Genomic DNA, 16,626 nt, shown 5'->3' with positions numbered 1-16,626 from the left:
CCCTGAATGGAGCAATGGAAGTGGCTGTAAATTGTTCCTTATTCTTGAAATACTCATCTGGTGCTATGTGTGTGCGCATGTGTGCGTGCGTGCGTGCGTGCGTGTGTGCACGGACACATTGATGCACACACGCACGCGTGCAGGCCTGTGCAGGCGGCTCCCGGGGGCCGTCTGGGGGTCACCCTCTGTGCACCTGCGGGACTCGGTCGCGCTGACTACTTGGCAGCGAGGCCCACGAAGCTCTCCCTAGGCCCAAACTGGCCACGGCCCAGCACGCGGCCCACGCAGCGGCCTGCGGGGAATCGTAGTTTGTTTACAAAAAGCTCTCATAGAAAAAGGGGGAAACAGCGCTTCTCGCTCTCGAGGTCCTCGTCGTCCTCCTCGGCCTGGCAAGAAGCTTCCGATGCCGCAGGGCCTCGGCTTCTCGGTGCCTCCTGAGGAAAGTCTGAGCCGCCGCCCGGGGGCGGGGGCGCGTGCGTCAGGGGCAGGGCGGCCTAGAGGGACGTCTCCACGCTGTGGAGCGGGCTCCCGGGTCTGGAAGAAAACACTGACGAGGTAGCTGACTTGGCGCCGTGCGTGGTCAGGTAGATGCCGCTGTCTATGGCGTTGTTGTTCTGGTTGGGGGATGGGGGCGGGGGGGCCCGCAGACGCTCGTCGTTGTCGTCCACGTCGGTGTCGTCGATGAGCGGGATGTTGTGGGTGTAGTCGTTGATCAGAAACTCGGGCGTCGCCATGAAGTGATGCACAGAGGTCTTGGACTCCGGCTTCTCCAGGCCTTCGTAGAGGGAGCTACGGAATGCTTTCACCACCCGGATCTGGAGCGGAAGTGGGGTGCAGGTTTGGGAGGGGGAGGGAGGGGTGAGGGAGGAAGGGGGAGCGAGAGGGACAGTTAATGTCTGGCTGGTGCTGGAACTTTCCACCCTGTCACTGGGGTGGGCCATGGGAGTGGCTCTGCCTGGCTGTGGTGAGAGACTTTGGGTTCGGGCCTCAGTCTCCTCAAGTGAGGCACTTGCAGACCAGTGTCTCTCTCTGCAGCTCGAGTGCCCCTCTGCGCTTCCACCCCAGGGTGCGGGCTCAGGCGCCCCTGAGCTCTCTGCCAAATCTGCTTTCTCTACTGCTCCAACCTCAGCATGACTTGACAGGGAGGGTGCTGGAGAGCAGCTCTCCACTGTGTCCTACCAGATAAGCTACAGGACTTTCTTCTCTCTGGAGACACCTCTCTGTCCCCTCATCCCTCCTGGCCTCAGCAGGACCACCCTGCTGCTAAGTCCACAGACCACTTCTGTGTCTTCCTCTTATTTGATGCTTCGGAGGCACTCAACACAGCTGACCAGCCTTCTTTCCAGAAACTTCTGGCCACCCTGACATTGCCCCTGCCTGGTCTGCTACCTATGTCATTGGCTACTCTGGCCTCATTTCCTCCTCTGCTCCTTGTTCTGTCCCACGGTGTCCCAGAACCCCCCTTCTGTCTATCCACACCCATAGGCCCACCTTCTACCCTGGCCCTAGCCCAGAGGTTCATCTGGCTATAATCAAGTGGGCATGGCCCACATTCCTTGGCGCCTCAGGCCTCAGAGCTCACCAGTCTCCACCCGAAGGCACCCAAGACTGAAAATGGCCACCACCTGCCAAGTGTCTCAGGCTCAGAAGCCCTGCCTGCTGCGGCCATGTCTTGTGTGTGGGGACGGGCCCCCGCCGCTCAGCTGGCTTGGTCTCATTGTGACCTGCTCTAGCAGACCCTCCTGCCCATGTGTCCCCTGCCACCAGCAGCCTCCGCATGGTGCTACCGCCCCCAAAGCCTCTCTCCCTCCCATCTCTGCGCTCCGGCCTCTCTTCCTCTCCTTTCTCCTCCCTCTGTCCAGCCTCTGGCCTCCTTTTTCATAAGCAGCACAACTTTGAGCAGCCCTGGCATCTGCCACGGTCTCCTTCTACTCAGGCTTCTTGGTCTTTTTTCCCTGGTGGCCCCCACCTCACTCCAACTCCCACCCCTGACCACTCAGCTCCTCCCAGAGAAGACTGAGCTCAGGTGGCCTCAGACCCCCACATGTCCTGTCAGGCCCTGCTTCAGGAAATAGCCCTTTACTCTTTTTAATCTCTCCGCTTCCTCCTTCACCCTCACACCGCATTCACACCATGTTCGCATCATTTCGCTTATAACCCACGGAGCTGCAGACTCTCTTTGCTCCCTCCCTGGTCGCCAGTGTGCGCTCCGTCCTGGTTCTAGAAGCCAGAGTGGATGGATAGGCCTCTGCTAGGCCCCACACCAGCCCGCTGGCTTTTAAGCAGGGGAAGCAGTTCAGCTGCCTTCCCTCAGGGGGCAGTGGAGAAACTCTGCGCCCCCCCACTACCCACCACCCCCTAAGCCTTGACAGGGAGGGTGCTGTCAAGTCATTCCAGAGCTTCTAGTCATTCCAGAGCTATGGCTCTAAGGTTTGATTTTCTTGCTTTAGTCAAGATGTTAGCAAACTGTGCCCCAGGGTTCTTTGCATGGTTTCTTCAATAAGGGTTTATTGGCACAGAGTCACACCCGTTCACTCATGCTTTGTCCATGGCTGTCTTTCCATCTGAGAGCAGAGTTGCGTAGTTGCCACAGAGCCCTGGCCAGGAAAGCTAAACACAGTCTCACTGTCTGGATCATTAGAACCTTGGCACCCCCTGGTTTGAACCATGAATCCAGCTATTCACAGCGAGTCCCTTTTCAACTCTAGCGTCTAGGACTCTGGGCCGAATGGTGGCCCAGCACAGCCCTCCTCGGGCACGTTTAGCTTGCCGAACACCGCAGTCTCGAGAGCAAAAACGTGAGTCAAAGAGCCAGTTAGAGCTGGAATTGTCTCACTGCTTAATGCAGTGAGGATTTTCTCTGAACTTGGCACAGCCACATCTTCCAGACTGCAGACGGCCAACTGTCCCACCAGATTCCCCCGGATTAGCCTCTGAAACAGGGGGAAGACAGAGATTGAGAATCGTTTGATGTTTTTAATGACAAGAAACCGAACTCACTTTCCGTGGCCATTACAGATGTGGCCTCACTGCCCGGCTCCTGCCCGTGTCCCGGGCCCTGCAGCCATCTATCTATCTGGCTGCTGAATTTGGCCTTGACCCCCCACTTGGTAGGTGGGGCCTGCAAGGATTCTAGCACATGGTGGAGCAGTCTGGGGCCCGGCCGGCGGTGCTTACACCAATCTGAGCAAATGGTGACCCCTGAGTCTATTTCAGGGTAATTTAAAAGCAAAAGAAAGACATGAAGAAGCACTCCTAGGAGCCCCAGGAGGACTGGGGGGCTGACGTGCCCCGGACATGTCCCCATCTCCTGCTTCCTCCTTTACTGCCTGCCACCCCAGCCCAGCGGGGCTCCCACTCAAAGGGAGCCCGGCCGTGTCCCTCTCCCTCTTCTCGGTCACTCAGCTGCGCCCGCTCTTGAAGAGCTGTGCTCTTCCAACTGCTGCCGCACTTGTCTCCTGCCCTTGTTCTGGGGCACCTCCTTGGCCACCACATCCCCCTAGCCAGCCCAGGACTCGGCTGGGCACGCTGTGCTACCCACAACAGCACCCCCGCTTCCTGGCTGTCCTCCTTTGTCTCCCCACCTGGGGCCCCTTCCCTCCTTTGTCCATATCCACCTGCTGCCCAGGCCTGAAATCCCATCTGCCTGCTGCCAAGCCCCGCATCTCGACTGCCAGATTTGGGGCTGCACACACCTCTTCCACACCCCCACCTTGATGTCTAATCTGTGTATCCAACTGAATTGGGCCAAATCCCCTTCACGGCTCCCTGCGCCCTAGCTGCCCCGCCCTCAGGCTTGACCGCCCTCGACTGACATCAGGATTGGGAAGATCACCCCCCAGCCTGTGTCCTCTCTGGCCTCTGCTGCCCTTGACCTCTACTGTCTGTTCTCAGCCCAATTCACCCTTCCAAAGGAAAGCTGGGGGCGTGCCAGACCCCCCACTGAGCCCGACACTTCAGTGACTGTGTCTCCCCGTGGAGGTCCTGCCTCGGGCGTGTCTCTTCTCCCTCCTTCCCTGCCTCCAGCTCACAGCCTCTTGCTTCCTCCCCGAGCAGAGAGGCCCACTCTGCCTCAGGTCTGTGCACTGGCTGTTCTGTCTGCGAGGAAGGCTGTCCCCACTACCGCCAGGCTCCCCTCACCGCCTCAGGCAACATCTCCCACAGCGCTCTGCACTGCTCCTGCTTTGTTTTCTCACCCGCCAGGCTTGCCTTCAAGCACCCTACGCACCCTATGTCTGTGCCTTTCATGGGGAACTAAGGCCCCTGAAGGGCCACTGATGTCTTCAGATCCAGCTGGGGCCACAGGCCCTGGCAGTCACCTCATGCTATGGCTCCACCCACTTCACTGCCGTGACATCTGCCCTTCCAAGGCCTGCACTGCTCTCGAGGTGCTGCCGCCCGGATGTCCGCCCCCTGTTTGGAAGCAGCTCACGGACCCGTCAGAGAGCACCTTGCTGGGAAATAGCGCCCAGGGTTCTGCACAACTCTGCCTCCTTCTCCTCAGGGGCCCGTGACCCCCGCGCCTGGGGTCAGCCGACCTTCCCTTTGCTGGTTTGCTACCTGGCCCTGGCCCCACCGCCTGATGTCAGGCCTGATCTACCTTCAGCTGGACCCTGGCTCAGAGACCAGCAGTCACCCCGAGCCGAAGTGGAGGGGCCACTGTGTCACCCTCTGCAAATGACATGCTGCTGCTGGATTGTTGGGGTGTCAGCAGACAGGTGAACGTCATGGCCGAGTGTGGATGTGCCCTGCTTTTCTTGACCTTCAGTCAGTCAAGTCTCAATGCAGTTGGAGGTGGAAAGGGACATGGAGAGGGGGCGAGCAGAGGACCGAGGAAACCCCCACCCCATTGAAAGGCATGGCAAAAGGGGTGAAAAGAAGGGAAGAGAAGAGAAAACCAAAGCAGAGGCCCCAGACAACGATGCCCACATAGCAGCAGCCACTGTGCCCGGCGCATCTGGCCTTTTCCTCCTTCGGCAGAAATAAGCTGTGACCATGGATCTCTGGACCCCCTGGACCCCTCCTGTCTCCACCACCCCAGCTCACCCCAGCTCGGAGATGTGCACCCCGACTCTGCACCTTCCTGTCCACTGTTCCCTCAAAGCCCCACACGCTGCAGAGGCATGCCCATCTGTACCAACCACTAGTCCGGAGCCTTCCTCGTGAGGACGGGACCTGCAAGTTCCCTGGGCACCCAGGCTTTGGAATTAGAAAAAATTCTGAACACAGCAGCCAGGAGAGCCTTGGGGACTGCTTGTCAGAAACTTGGGGTCCCTCAGGCCCCTTGTAGGTGTGAGGGTGAATCATGACTTGAAAGCATCATAAAAAGCATCTTCGAGAGCCTGTGGTGACATGATTCCGTGGCCACAGGCCTCACTTCCTGGGGGGAGGGGGCACAATGGAAGGGGCAGCATGGGGTGCGCCATCTCCTCACCATGGAGTCAGGGAATGTGAAAACGCAAGCTCCAGGGTTGGCCGAGATGCTAAGGGCTGTGGCAGCTGTGAGGATTCCCCCAGCCTGTGCGCACTGACAGGACAGGGCACTCCAGGCCGGGCTTTTTGGGTGGTGTCTAAGGCAGACATCAGAGAAGGCTGCGCTCAAGGTCTGGCCTCTTCTTTGGCCAGGCCCGCCTGCAGGGCCTTGAGTGGGTGTCCTGGGCTACTGGGGCCTTGGGTGCCAGCCTGCAAAGTATTTACTGGGACGGGCTCAGAAAAGGGGTTCTGGGGGCCACTCTAGACCACGAGCTGCTGCCTTGAGCTTTAGGAATTGCCTGGAAGTTCTTGCCCAGCGTTGGGGCCTGTGGTGACCGGCAGGGCTGTTACCCTTCCTAGTGGGCAGACTGTGAAAGAGCCAAGAGAAAATGCTGGGCAGGGAAGCTTGTTTTGAACTCAACAGACTGCCTGAGAGGAGCAAATGGCAGCCGACATGACTGCTCTCGCTCGCAAAGCTCCTCCCTCTCCAGGGCTGCCTTAATATGGGGGCCGCTCCCCTGGGGGCATGATGACTCTCCCAGGTCTGACAGGCACGGGGTCCCCTGCCCAGCTCTGCCAAATTGGACAGAAGGTCTTTGTGTTGCTACAGACAATGAGAATAAAGGCTTGCTGGCCACATCTGGCCAGTCTCTGCACCTGCCCTGCCCCTAGGGCAGGCAGGTCAAGGCCTGTGCAGGCTCTGGGATGGAGGCCGCATGGCTGCAAGAGGGCCCAGCATGGCTGGCCGTTGGAACGGGAAGGACTTGCGTGAGCTGATGGGCAGGTGGCTTTGAACGTGTGGCTGGGAAGCGCTGGGGGCATGTCTGCAAGACCCTATTCCCAGGTGGAGGCGCCGTGCGGTGCTTGCATTTCTGTGCCTCATAAAGGCCAGTGAATGGAGTCCCCCGCCCAGCACACCCGGGACCCGGACTCTCAGCTGGGAGTGGGTCCTGAGCTTCTTGCAGCTTCAGTGTCAGCACATGGTTGGAGCAGGAATGGCGGGGGGTGGGGGTGACCCACACAGCAACAGGGCAAGGACTCTGGCTTCCAAGAGACTGAAAGCGGCTGTTGACAACGCTCTTCCCGGAGCCACAGCTGAGGCTTTGGCTGAGAATGAAATGGTGCCTCGGGGCAGCCAGCCGCGAGGTGCGGCTGAGTGCTGAGGTGGCTGAGAGACTGGACTGGGGCACCGTGTGCTCAGAGGGACTGGGGGGCGGCCCTGGGGCTCCTGACTCCACAAGTGCAAAGGTGCGTGGGTACAAGTGGGCCTGGGGGTTCTGGGAGCTCAGAGGTGGCTGGAACGTGAGCTCTGCAGGCCACTCTCTGGAGCACACCGCTCACCCTGGGGCCCTCTCCCTCTCCCTGAGGACAGTCCCTGGCCACTTCTGTCACTGGCAGTAGGCGTCGACCCAGCCCTCCTGCTCCTCATCCGCACCCTCCCTCGGCCTTGTACCCGGTGAGCCCAAGGCTCTCAGCAGAGCCGACGTGGAACAGGTGGCCCTGGGTGCTGGGACTCGCCACAGCTCTTGGGCGGAGGGCCTGGCCCGGGGCAAGTGAGGCCAGGCTCCCCCATGTGACACTTGGGGTTTCCTTAGGAAACCTCGTGACCTGGGGTGCAGCGCCTCCTGGGAGGCAACCTTTCGGCCGGCGGAGCTCCATCACAGCCTTCACCCTGCCTTCCTTCTGGTGAGTTCCAAGGAGAGGTGGGAGCCCGTGGCAGACCCCACTTGGTCAGGTTTCCTGAAGTGTCCAATGAGGTGGCGGGGTTGGCTGTTTCTCAGGGTCTGGGCAGCTCGCACAGGGCCGGCTCTGCCCTCAGACCAGCGCGCCACATAGCAACAGCAGCTGGTGGTTGGTGGCTCTGGAAGCGGCTTCCCCAAGGTCAGCTCCTGCTGTCGGTGCTGCCGGGGCCTCCATGCAGGTGCCTTCCACGGTGCTGCGGCTCAGCCGGCCCTTGTCAGTCGGACAGCAGGGCCCCTTGCTTTCACACCACTGCTGTCCTCAAAAGGTGCTCGGCTCTCCCCCGGGCCCTGCCACCTGCTCTTCGCCCAGCAGAAGCCCTGTGGCCAGGCACTAGTTAGGTCCTGGGAGTGGCTTGTCATCCGCGAGAGGGTGGCGCCTCTCCCGTTGTACTTACCAGGCACTGCTTGGCTCCCGAGGAGGGAAGGGGGCAGACAGATGGCCACAAGTGCTAGGAGCCGAGGAAGAGAGGACAGACTGCCCCCGGGGTGGAAGCAGGAGGAATCCAGAAAGAGCCAAGAGACAGTAGCCTCACTAGGAGCCAGGAGGGGAGGTCCAGGCAGGTCCTGGAAGGAGACAGGCCAGAACGGCAGCCGCCGTCCCCCAAGTCAACAGACAGGCAGATGGAAAGACAGACAGACAGGAAGCACAGAGAGAGATGGCAAAGAAATGTGGAGAAAGTCGGGGGTGGGGGCCAGGGGCAGATCGGCGTGCCCCTGGGGCAGGCCCACACCCCAGTGATCCCTTTTCAGGCCTGGCACCTGTCTGCTCTTGACTGCAAGGCCCCTCGGGGACAAGGGCAGAATCTTCCAGCCCGACGGTGATGGCCCAGTGAGGGTGCAAGGAAGCTGGCGGGCCGTGTGGCCTGTGCTCTGGAGGGTGCGTGTGCGCATGCTCGCTGTCCCTGAAGCAGGCAAGGTGGGCCAGCGCGCTGCTGGCTCACATCCCTTCCTTAAAGGGCAGAGTGGCCCGAACAACAGCTTAAGCAAGAGGAGGGACCCACCCCCCCCGAGTGGGGACCTCTCACCAGTTCCTAAAAAAAAAAAAAAAGGAGGAACACAAACAAAAAAGAGACAAGACTAAAGCAAAAGGGAAAAGAAAAGAAATCAAGCAAAAGAATAGGGCAGTCTGGTGAGGAAAAAGGCGTAGTTAAACACTCCCGCCTGGGGGAGGGATGTGTTCACGGAGGTGAGTGCCGGCCTCACTGAAAGGAAAGGAAAGAGGTGGTGCAGGACTGCACTGCCAGGGCTCTGGGCTCCGACTTGAAGGGTCACTGTCAGCTTGGGGGAGCGGGGACCTCCTCCTGCCCGCATCCTCTGTCGCTGGGGCACCGTGATGGTGACGCACTCAGTGGTCTACAGGCCTCCCCCTTGTGTTTGTAAAATGGTGAGAGCAGTTCGGGAAGTTTCTACCTCTTCAGGACAGCCCCTGGGTTCTCTTTACAGTGTGACCGACATGGCAGGACCTTGGCACTGAAGCGCACAGAGGGGAGTCGACTGCTCCCGGCTTCTTGGAGGACAGAGGAGAGGACCAGATCGGGTTGAGACTTTCCCATCCTGAGGCCTGTTTGGAAAGAGTGAAGGTGCTTCGGGAACAAGTGGAAACGTGGCCAGGGCCTACGGGGCAGGCACCACCTGGGGACAGGTGACGGCAGGTCTACTGTCTTGGGAAAGCACCTGAAGGAGAGTTCTGGAAACTGCTGATTCAGTCCCCGGGTAGGTAGGCTGCATCCTTCCACTGTAAATGATGCCACTAAGGCACTTGTGCCCCTCCAGTCCCAGAAGGCACCCCTGAGCCTGCAGGCCTCCCTTCTCGGCCCCTGACACCAGCAGAAGCTGCCCAAGTTCATGAAGAGCGCTCGGCCAACATGAACAAGTTCAAGAAAAGAAAGCCAATGACAGAGGAGCACTAATTGAAACCAAAACCAAACAAAGAAAAGAACAGAAGGTCCAGCCACGGGTTGAATACATTTCATAAGAGAATATGGCTTTGGAGACACCGTCTGGCGGGAAGGACCGGGCAGGGCGACAGCGAGAGAACGGAAAGCCACGGTGAGCGGAGAATGCAAGACTGGAAAAAAGAAGGAAGACTCGGGGAGGCTTTTTCTCCCCCAGAGATGCCATTTATGAGAGGAAAGGGAACTCAAGACTCACTCCCAGCGGCACTGGTGGGATTGGCAGCAGAGAGAATTACGTGAGTAGGGGTAGAAAGATTGGTTACGTCATGGAGCTGGCTGAGGACCGAAGACCGCCGGCGCACAGCACCCTGAAATGAACCGCTTCTCTTGAAGGTACTCACTACCTCCATCTGTGGGAGAGAAAATGAGATAAAGGTTGGCTTGCGCTGCTGTCCCCGCTACGGCACGGGGGCGGGTGGGAGAGGGCAGGGGCACACGGGCGCGCGGCGCGCTGCGGGGCCTCCTCGGGGTGGGCCCCGCGCCCTGGGGAGCAGCCGGGCACTGCCCGGGCCTAGGCAGCCTCTGCACCCTCCACCCGGAGGGGTTGCTGAGCAGGTGGTCAGTGCTCAGGAGCCCGGGAGGGCGGGTTAGCAACGGGCACACGGCAAACAGTTTAGAAATCGTCACTGGCGCTCACGATACGCTCACCGCAGCACTCGTCCATAAATACCTGTGGCTGGTCAGTAGCTCTGAACCTTTTTCCTGCCCCAACACACCTGAGGGATACGACACGCTCCCATTAGAAAGAGGAGCCGCAGCGGGGGCGGGGGCCCTTCCCTGGCCCATCCTCCCTGGTGTCACCCTGGGGGGCTCCATGGCTTCCTAGCGGCTGGCTGGGGCCTGAGCTGCTCGCCACGTCTTCGAGGGGCAGCCCCAGGGGAGCCTGGGTGCGGGGTTATCCGCAGGGAGCTGGGCCCCAGAGATGACAAGCGGGGGGGTGAGCTCCCAGGTTTCCCCGCCCCTGCTCGGACTTCCTCACCCCACTTGGCTGGCGCCAGGGTGCAGACACACCCGGCTGGGAGGCCCCAAGGAACTCTGCTCCAGTGGCTCGCCTCAGGGAGGCAGCGGGCCTGGACCACCTGGGCCGCGTCTGTGGGGGTGCCTTCAGAGGCGGGGGGCCTGGGGCCTTTGGAGGTGGAGAGGAATTCTCTAAAGCGCCACACAGTTCTCCAGGTGATTGGGCGGCAAGGCCGGTGCGCCTTCCTGCAGCCCGCAGCGTGCAGGCTACGTGTGTGGGTCCCAGGCCTGGCAGGGCATCCGGGTGTCTGATAGGGGCGGACTCCTTGGAAGAAGGCAGCGTGAGTGTCCGCACTCACCCCCAAGCAAGATGAAGATGTGTGTCATTTTGACCCTTGGCTGCTGTGAGCCCCTTCCTGCCCAGCGCATCCCCCGCAGGGGCTGGCGCAGTGCTGGGCACCTGGTAGCAGGCCCAGTGGAGGAAGAGGATCATAATGTCGCCATCTCCTGGGCGGCCTCTCCCCAAGATGGAGCGACAGCCTCTCTAAACGGGCTCTCACTGGCAGAGGCAGCGAGGGGCGGGAGAGACGCTTCTCCGCGGTGACCTGATGGATGACGGTCGCAGAGCAAGTCATGACCTGGGCCCCTCCCCCGCCCCCAAGAGGCCCTCCCCCGGGCCAGGAACAAGGCCCAGTGGCTGTTGGGGCGTCTCGTGGAACGCGAAACAGACCCGGCGTGCGTGTTTCAGAAGCCTCTGTGTTCTGAGTTTGAAGGAGTCTCTTTTATTCTGGGGTGACACCCTGCCGCTGCCCCCCCGGTGACCGCGAGCGTGGCTAGCAGGGTGCGAAACGCCTTCACTTAGCGACATGAAAAGTGGTGTCGGCCTCCGAAATCTGGGGAGCAATTTTGTAGTTTCAAAAATGCAGGAATCTGCTTAGAGGATGATTTTCTTGGCTTGGGGCATACATACAAAGTGGGGGGCCGCCCGGGCTTTATTTCTGTTTTTCAAGTAAATGTTTTGAATGAAAAAGAACAGTTGCTCTTGAAAGGTGAACTACAGGACCCCAGAGACTGCGTCCGCGGTCTTGACAAGCGCAGGGACAAGGTCAAGAGCACGATGGGGAATGACTTGGAGGGTCCGGAGTGCGCGGGGGGCGGGGAGCCCTGGGCCCGTATCCTCGGGCATTAGAGCTGCACAGATGTGGCGCTGACGGTCACCACGGCCCAGAACCAAGACTGCCCCTGAGGGGACCCGCTCTATCCACACCCGAGACACGGACACACGGGGCACAGCGACCCTAGCTACACCACGCCTCGGGTCCGGGGACCTCTCAGCGGCTAGAAAAGCGAATTCTGCCCTAGACTGTGCCATGGAGGCGAGTGAGCAACCTGGGGATCAAGGCACCCCCTGCACTGGCTCCCCAGGCTCGAGCCAGCCCTGGCTGTGCAGCAGAACCAGGCAAGACAGACAAGAGGTATGTGGGCTGGGCCAGGGCGGACGGGGCCTCGGGAGGCGCTGCAGGAGACCAGGGCAGCGGGCTACAAAGGTGCCCCCCACCTTTCTACCAGGAATGCTGCACAGCCTGACCTAACACATCCTTCTCAGGCCGTGCGGCTGGGGTGTCCGGGATGCTGCCTACTTGGGCTTGAGACCCAGGGAGCACCTTCTCCAGGGAGTTGCCTGGGGCTACCTCACTCAGCCCCGCTCCGGACACACTGACACGGCAGTGAGAGCTGGAGCGCTCTGCGCCTCACGGGCCGGAGTGGGCTCTGAGAAGGCTTCACAAGGAACGGCCTATGCAGGGTGAGGGGGTGGGGGGGGGGCACCCTGTGGGAGTTTGTGAGGCCTGGAGCCCAGGCAGTCAGCAGTGAGGAGGCACAACACAGGTGAGCACAGGCATGCCTGCAGAGGGGCGCCGGGCACGCGGGGAGAAGCCGGTGGCAGGAGCTCAAGGCCGCGGCCAGGAGCATGGGCTGCATCCTCAGGATGGGGGAGGGGGCATGGCCGAGGTGTGGAGGATGGCACTGGAGGTCGGAGCTAGCACAGGCTGATGTTACAGGCAGGAGGGTGAGTGCTGAGGCTAGGCCTGGGGAGAAGAGAGGAGGTGCCCCAAACTGGGCCCCAACAGAGTCGTGGGTTTTGTGTGGGAACAACGGGCAAGCCACCTGCAACAGAGGGAGCACGGCTGGGAGCTGCCTAAGCAGCTTCGGGAGAAGGGCCTGGCCAGGCCCTGGGAGGTGCCCTGCCCTCTGCTGGAGAAGCCGGTGCAGCTGGGGCAGGGGTGCTGGGCAGCACCCCTGGGAGTGAGGTGAGAGGCAGGGCGGTGGGAGGAGGGTGCAGGGTGAGGGGGCAGCAGGAACTTAGACCCAGGTGGAGCAGCATGTGGTGGGGCCTTGAGGACGGGGTGAGGAGGGTGACTGTGGGGATGCTACCTGGGGCCTAGCCTCGAAGAGGGAGCAGAGTGGAGCCGGGGACCAGGCTAATGTCTCAGGGATGTGGGGAGACAGGGAAGAGTCTGGATGCTTGGGGGCTTTGGCTTGGACAGTGGAGATGACAGAGCCTGGGGTCATGAGTTGGGGTTTCTGGCCAGGCCTAAGAGAGATGGTGAGCAAGGGGCACTAGGTTGCCACCTGGAAGCTTCCAGGAGAAGGGCGTGCTATGGGCAATTGTTCAAGAAGAGGCCAAAGTTCACAGGGCTGGGGGGCAGGTGGTCCAAGGTCAAGGGAGAAGCCAAAGAGGGGAGCCGCAGTCGAGAGGGGCCTGGTGACTCCATGGGCCTGAGGGGTGGGGCTCAGGCAGGTTCCCACCCGGCAGGCACCTCTCACCCACTGCTCCTTCCTGCCCTGCTATGCCCAGTGCCCTGGGGTCCCTGGGCTTTCCAGCAACAGAGGGTCGCAGAGGGAGGCAGAGCTGCCAGGCACATGAGAAGAGGAGCAGATGGAGAAGGGGAGCAAACTGAGAGCACGTCCAGAGGGTCGCTGGAAAGCAGGGAGGCTGGAGGGTGGCTGCATCTTGCAGATCTTGGCAAGAAGGGCCTCTGGGGCCTTGAAGGCAGGGGCCAGGCTGTGATGGCACAGCAGAGAGCACGAGGAAACTCGGGAGAGAGAGAGCGAGGATGGCCCCTTTGGTCAGGGAGGCTGGCCAGGGAGATCTGGGGGCAGAGCTCAGGCAGGTGGGTTCTTGTGAAGCCTTCGACAGGGCCTGGCCGGCAGTGCCGTGGCTATCTGACTTCACTGAGGGCCAAAGCCCACAGCCTTGGCCTTGGCCAGCCCTGATATTTGGAGGTTGGGATGGACAGAAAAGGCTGACTTGGCAGCCAGCGTCCGCTTCCCATGGAATTCACGATAGAACCCCATGAACGACCGGCTGTTTGAAACGGGCACCTCAACCCTGCGAACTGGGGCAGCTCCCGCCCAATAGGGTGAGGCCCAGCGGCTGAGCGAACAGCACACAGCATGGGCCACCCGGACACACCTCTAGGTGGCAGGTGCGCTCACGGTGGGGTGGGCTCCCTGGGGCTCTGAGGTGTGGGTGCTGTGGGCACGTCTGGGGGTGGCGTAAGGACACCAGCACAGCCTGACGGGGCAGCAAGACCCCAGGGGTTCACTGTCAGGCTGGGGCTCAGGCTCATCTTGCGCACGGTCTGCCTCTTGCTGCAGCGCCGCGCGAGGCCTGACTGGCGGCGGAACGGCCGCTTACCTGCGTCTGGATCCGGTTGAGGCCCCGGAACCAGAGGATCTGGCCTCTGCGCAGCTCCCTCTCGGCGTGGTCAATCTCCTCCTCCCCCTCGGCCAGCTCCTCGTCGGTCATCTCGTCCTTCCCCGGCCCGTGCCCCGCTTCCTTCAGGCACTTGAGCTGGCTGGTGGGGATGGTGGCGATGACCTGGGGCAGGGGAGGAACAGCGGGCAGAGGGGTTGTCCGAGGGGTGGGGCCCTTCCTGAGTGGGACGGGTCCTGCCTCCTGGGACACAGGCTGAGGCCAGCATCCACGCCCCTGACATATTTTGGGGCACCTCGGTGGCCTAAATTCATCCCCATGGGCAGACCCGGGCACAGGAGGCCCTTTCTTGGTCCCTTGTGCTGCCTGCTTAGGTCATGTCTGCCGGTTGCCAAACCCCGCCTTCCAGAGGGGTGACACCCTCTTGTCTCTGCAGCCCATTGCTTCTCCTGCTAAAGAGAGCCGCCAAGAGCAGCGCTGCAGACGCAGGCACAGAGGTCTCGCGGTGAGGGGTGCATCCCTGCAGGTGGGGCCTCGCGGGGGGCGGGGCATACACCAAGGCAGGCCGTGTGCGGGCCAGCCCCAGGCTGCGGGTGGTCCTCACACGTGGGCTCCGCCAGGCCTGGCTTCCTGCATAGTGTGTGTGGGAAGGAGGGTCTGGCCGCGGCTGGCTCCAGAGGGACCTCTCGGCCCTGGAATGCCCCGCCTGGTGAGGGGGTCTTGGCGGGCCTGGGGCCTGGGGCCCTGCACAGCTGACGCTCCTTTCCCTGCACTGGCTCCGGTCTCCACCTCTTTGCTGTAACAGACCGAAACTTCGAGCAGGACAATTCTCAGTGAGTTTGGAGGTCTGCTGAAGACATTACCAAATCTGACGGTGCTCTTGGGGACCCCCAAGATTGCAGTTCTGTCAGAAGCCAGGTTGTCCTTGGGGACTCCAGAGTTTCACCTCCATTAAGTCCTTCTGTGTACAGGTATTTTGGGGTGCGTTCCATAGACGAATTCTTTTGCATTTGAAAGTGGCTTTTACCCTGTGCTATAGTCTAGGAGGTGTGTGACAGCGAAGCAAACGCATACGTACCTCCAGTGAGAGACACTTTATTGCTAAAAGAACTACGGCACCTGAGCCATCAGCAAGTCTGGATATTTTTGCTGCTGCAAGGACTTGTAAAAGGCTCAGTACCTGCCGTTTCGCCCACAAGACCCTGGCTGAGGCCTGGGGGGGTGGGGGTGGGCGGGGGCGTCTCCTGAGGATGAACCCAGAAATTCGCAGTCCAGACTGGGGCAGGGCGTGGCCACTGTGGTTTCACTTGAGGGGCTGAAGGGCAGGGCTCAGCAGCGGGGCCCAGAACTGGGCAGCTGCGGCATGAGGGGCCAGGGCCCAGGTCCCGGAGGCGTGGCCCTTGTTGGCATTTCTGTGCTGAATGCACAGAGGCCGCCAAGGCAGGGTTGGCAGTCTACTCTGGGGACGCGAGGACAGATGCGGAAGGAGTGTGCAGCAAGTGCTGGGACAGACAACAGAGCAAGGACCACGTGCAGGGGCGGTGCCGAGGCCGGAGAGGCGGGGAACACCCTCCAGGGCCCGGAGCTGGTGGCCCTTGTGACAGGGAGAGACCAAGACTTGGATGATCTGGAATGATCAGACATTGGGCTGGGAGAGAATGGCTCCCAGGGTCCCAGCCAGGTCCCCGAATTGCTGGAAGGAGCTGGGGACAAAGCGGATTGGTGATGCAGCCTTTGGGGGCCTGTGGGATCTCTAGGCAAAGACCCAAAGATAGCCACCCACAGGAGCCCTGAAGTGGGGTGCAGGAGGGAGGGAGATAGTGGAGGGAGGAAGGGGAAGGGAGGGAGAGGGGAGAGTCTTAGAGCAGCCAGGTGGGGCAGCTGTGGGCATCCTGACCTCACCCAGGGAGGAAAGCCTCTGGGGCCAGCTTGGCCTAGGGAAGGACCTACACATTGGAGACCAGAGACAGAGGGGAGGTGAGAGGAGCAGGGGGCAGCCGGGAAGGGCGTGAAGAGGAATGGCTGGGCAGGGGCCAGGAGAGGGCACGGCAAGGCTCTAGCACCTTAGTGGTCCAGGGAGCAGACAAGAGAGGACAGTAGGTGTGTGGGCAAAGAGTGGCCAACTTGTGGCCCCCAAACACGGCTCTGCCACAGGGGAGGGTGGGAGGGCTGGTGTGTGCAACGGGCTGGCGTTTCACAGGCCACCAGGAAGTGGGGTGGTATGATCTAGAAGGATAGATACAGCATGTTCTGCATCTGCCACATAGGAGACGGTGAGAGGCGGGCTGTCTACGTCTACAAGTAGGAAGAGGACCCTCACCAGGAACCAACTGTGCTGGCTCCCTGATCTCAGACTTTAGCTCCTAGGACATGAGGCATATGTCTGTAGTGTAAGCTGCCCAGGCTCTGGGATTTTGTTGCAGCAGCCTAGCTGACTTAAGACACAGGACAAAGCGGATCCTGAGTCAGTGTCTTAAGCCAATGTTCTGGAACTCGGGAGAAATGCTTGCAGAGGTCTGTGTGTGCCATCGCCCTCCTGTGCTATTTTGTGCTTCTAATTATGGAGGCCTATGAACTTTCCTGTGTTTGCAGTTTTAGCTGCAGCCACAAGATTTCACTTGGCATCGGGATTTTCTCATTACTCTCAAGATATTCTTTGTCCCTTGTATTACTTAGTAGGGTGCTGGTTAGTTTCACATATGGGGTGATTTTCCATGACCCCCTCCAGTTTTTAGGGATTTTTTTTTGCTCCTATCATGGAAAGGGAGTGGTGGGTGGCCCT

At 60.7% G+C, this 16,626-nt stretch overlaps 1 protein-coding gene across 5 annotated transcripts in view; it reads right to left on the bottom strand.

Annotated features, from left to right (window-relative positions):
* Window positions 1-494: 494 nt before the first annotated feature.
* ATP2B3 (ATPase plasma membrane Ca2+ transporting 3) overlaps window positions 495-16,626 on the bottom strand; it is a gene marked incomplete at both ends in the record, with an annotated part of 37,747 nt that continues 21,615 nt past the window's right edge. For 4 of the 5 annotated variants that reach the window (XM_084258414.1, XM_084258416.1, XM_084258417.1 and 1 more), the window contains 2 exons: window positions 495-815; window positions 13,827-14,009. In XM_084258414.1, coding sequence (XP_084114540.1) covers window positions 495-815; window positions 13,827-14,009 — 504 coding nt within the window. Of the gene's footprint in view, window positions 816-9,432; window positions 9,520-13,826; window positions 14,010-16,626 lie in introns of all 5 variants that reach the window. The other variant, XM_084258415.1, reaches the window with a different exon arrangement.

Source organism: Talpa europaea, assembly GCF_964194135.1.
Source record: "Talpa europaea genome assembly, chromosome: X".
Lineage (NCBI taxonomy): Eukaryota > Metazoa > Chordata > Mammalia > Eulipotyphla > Talpidae > Talpa > Talpa europaea.
Note: the sequence above shows the minus strand (reverse complement) of the source record. Positions and strands in the feature narration are given on the sequence as shown.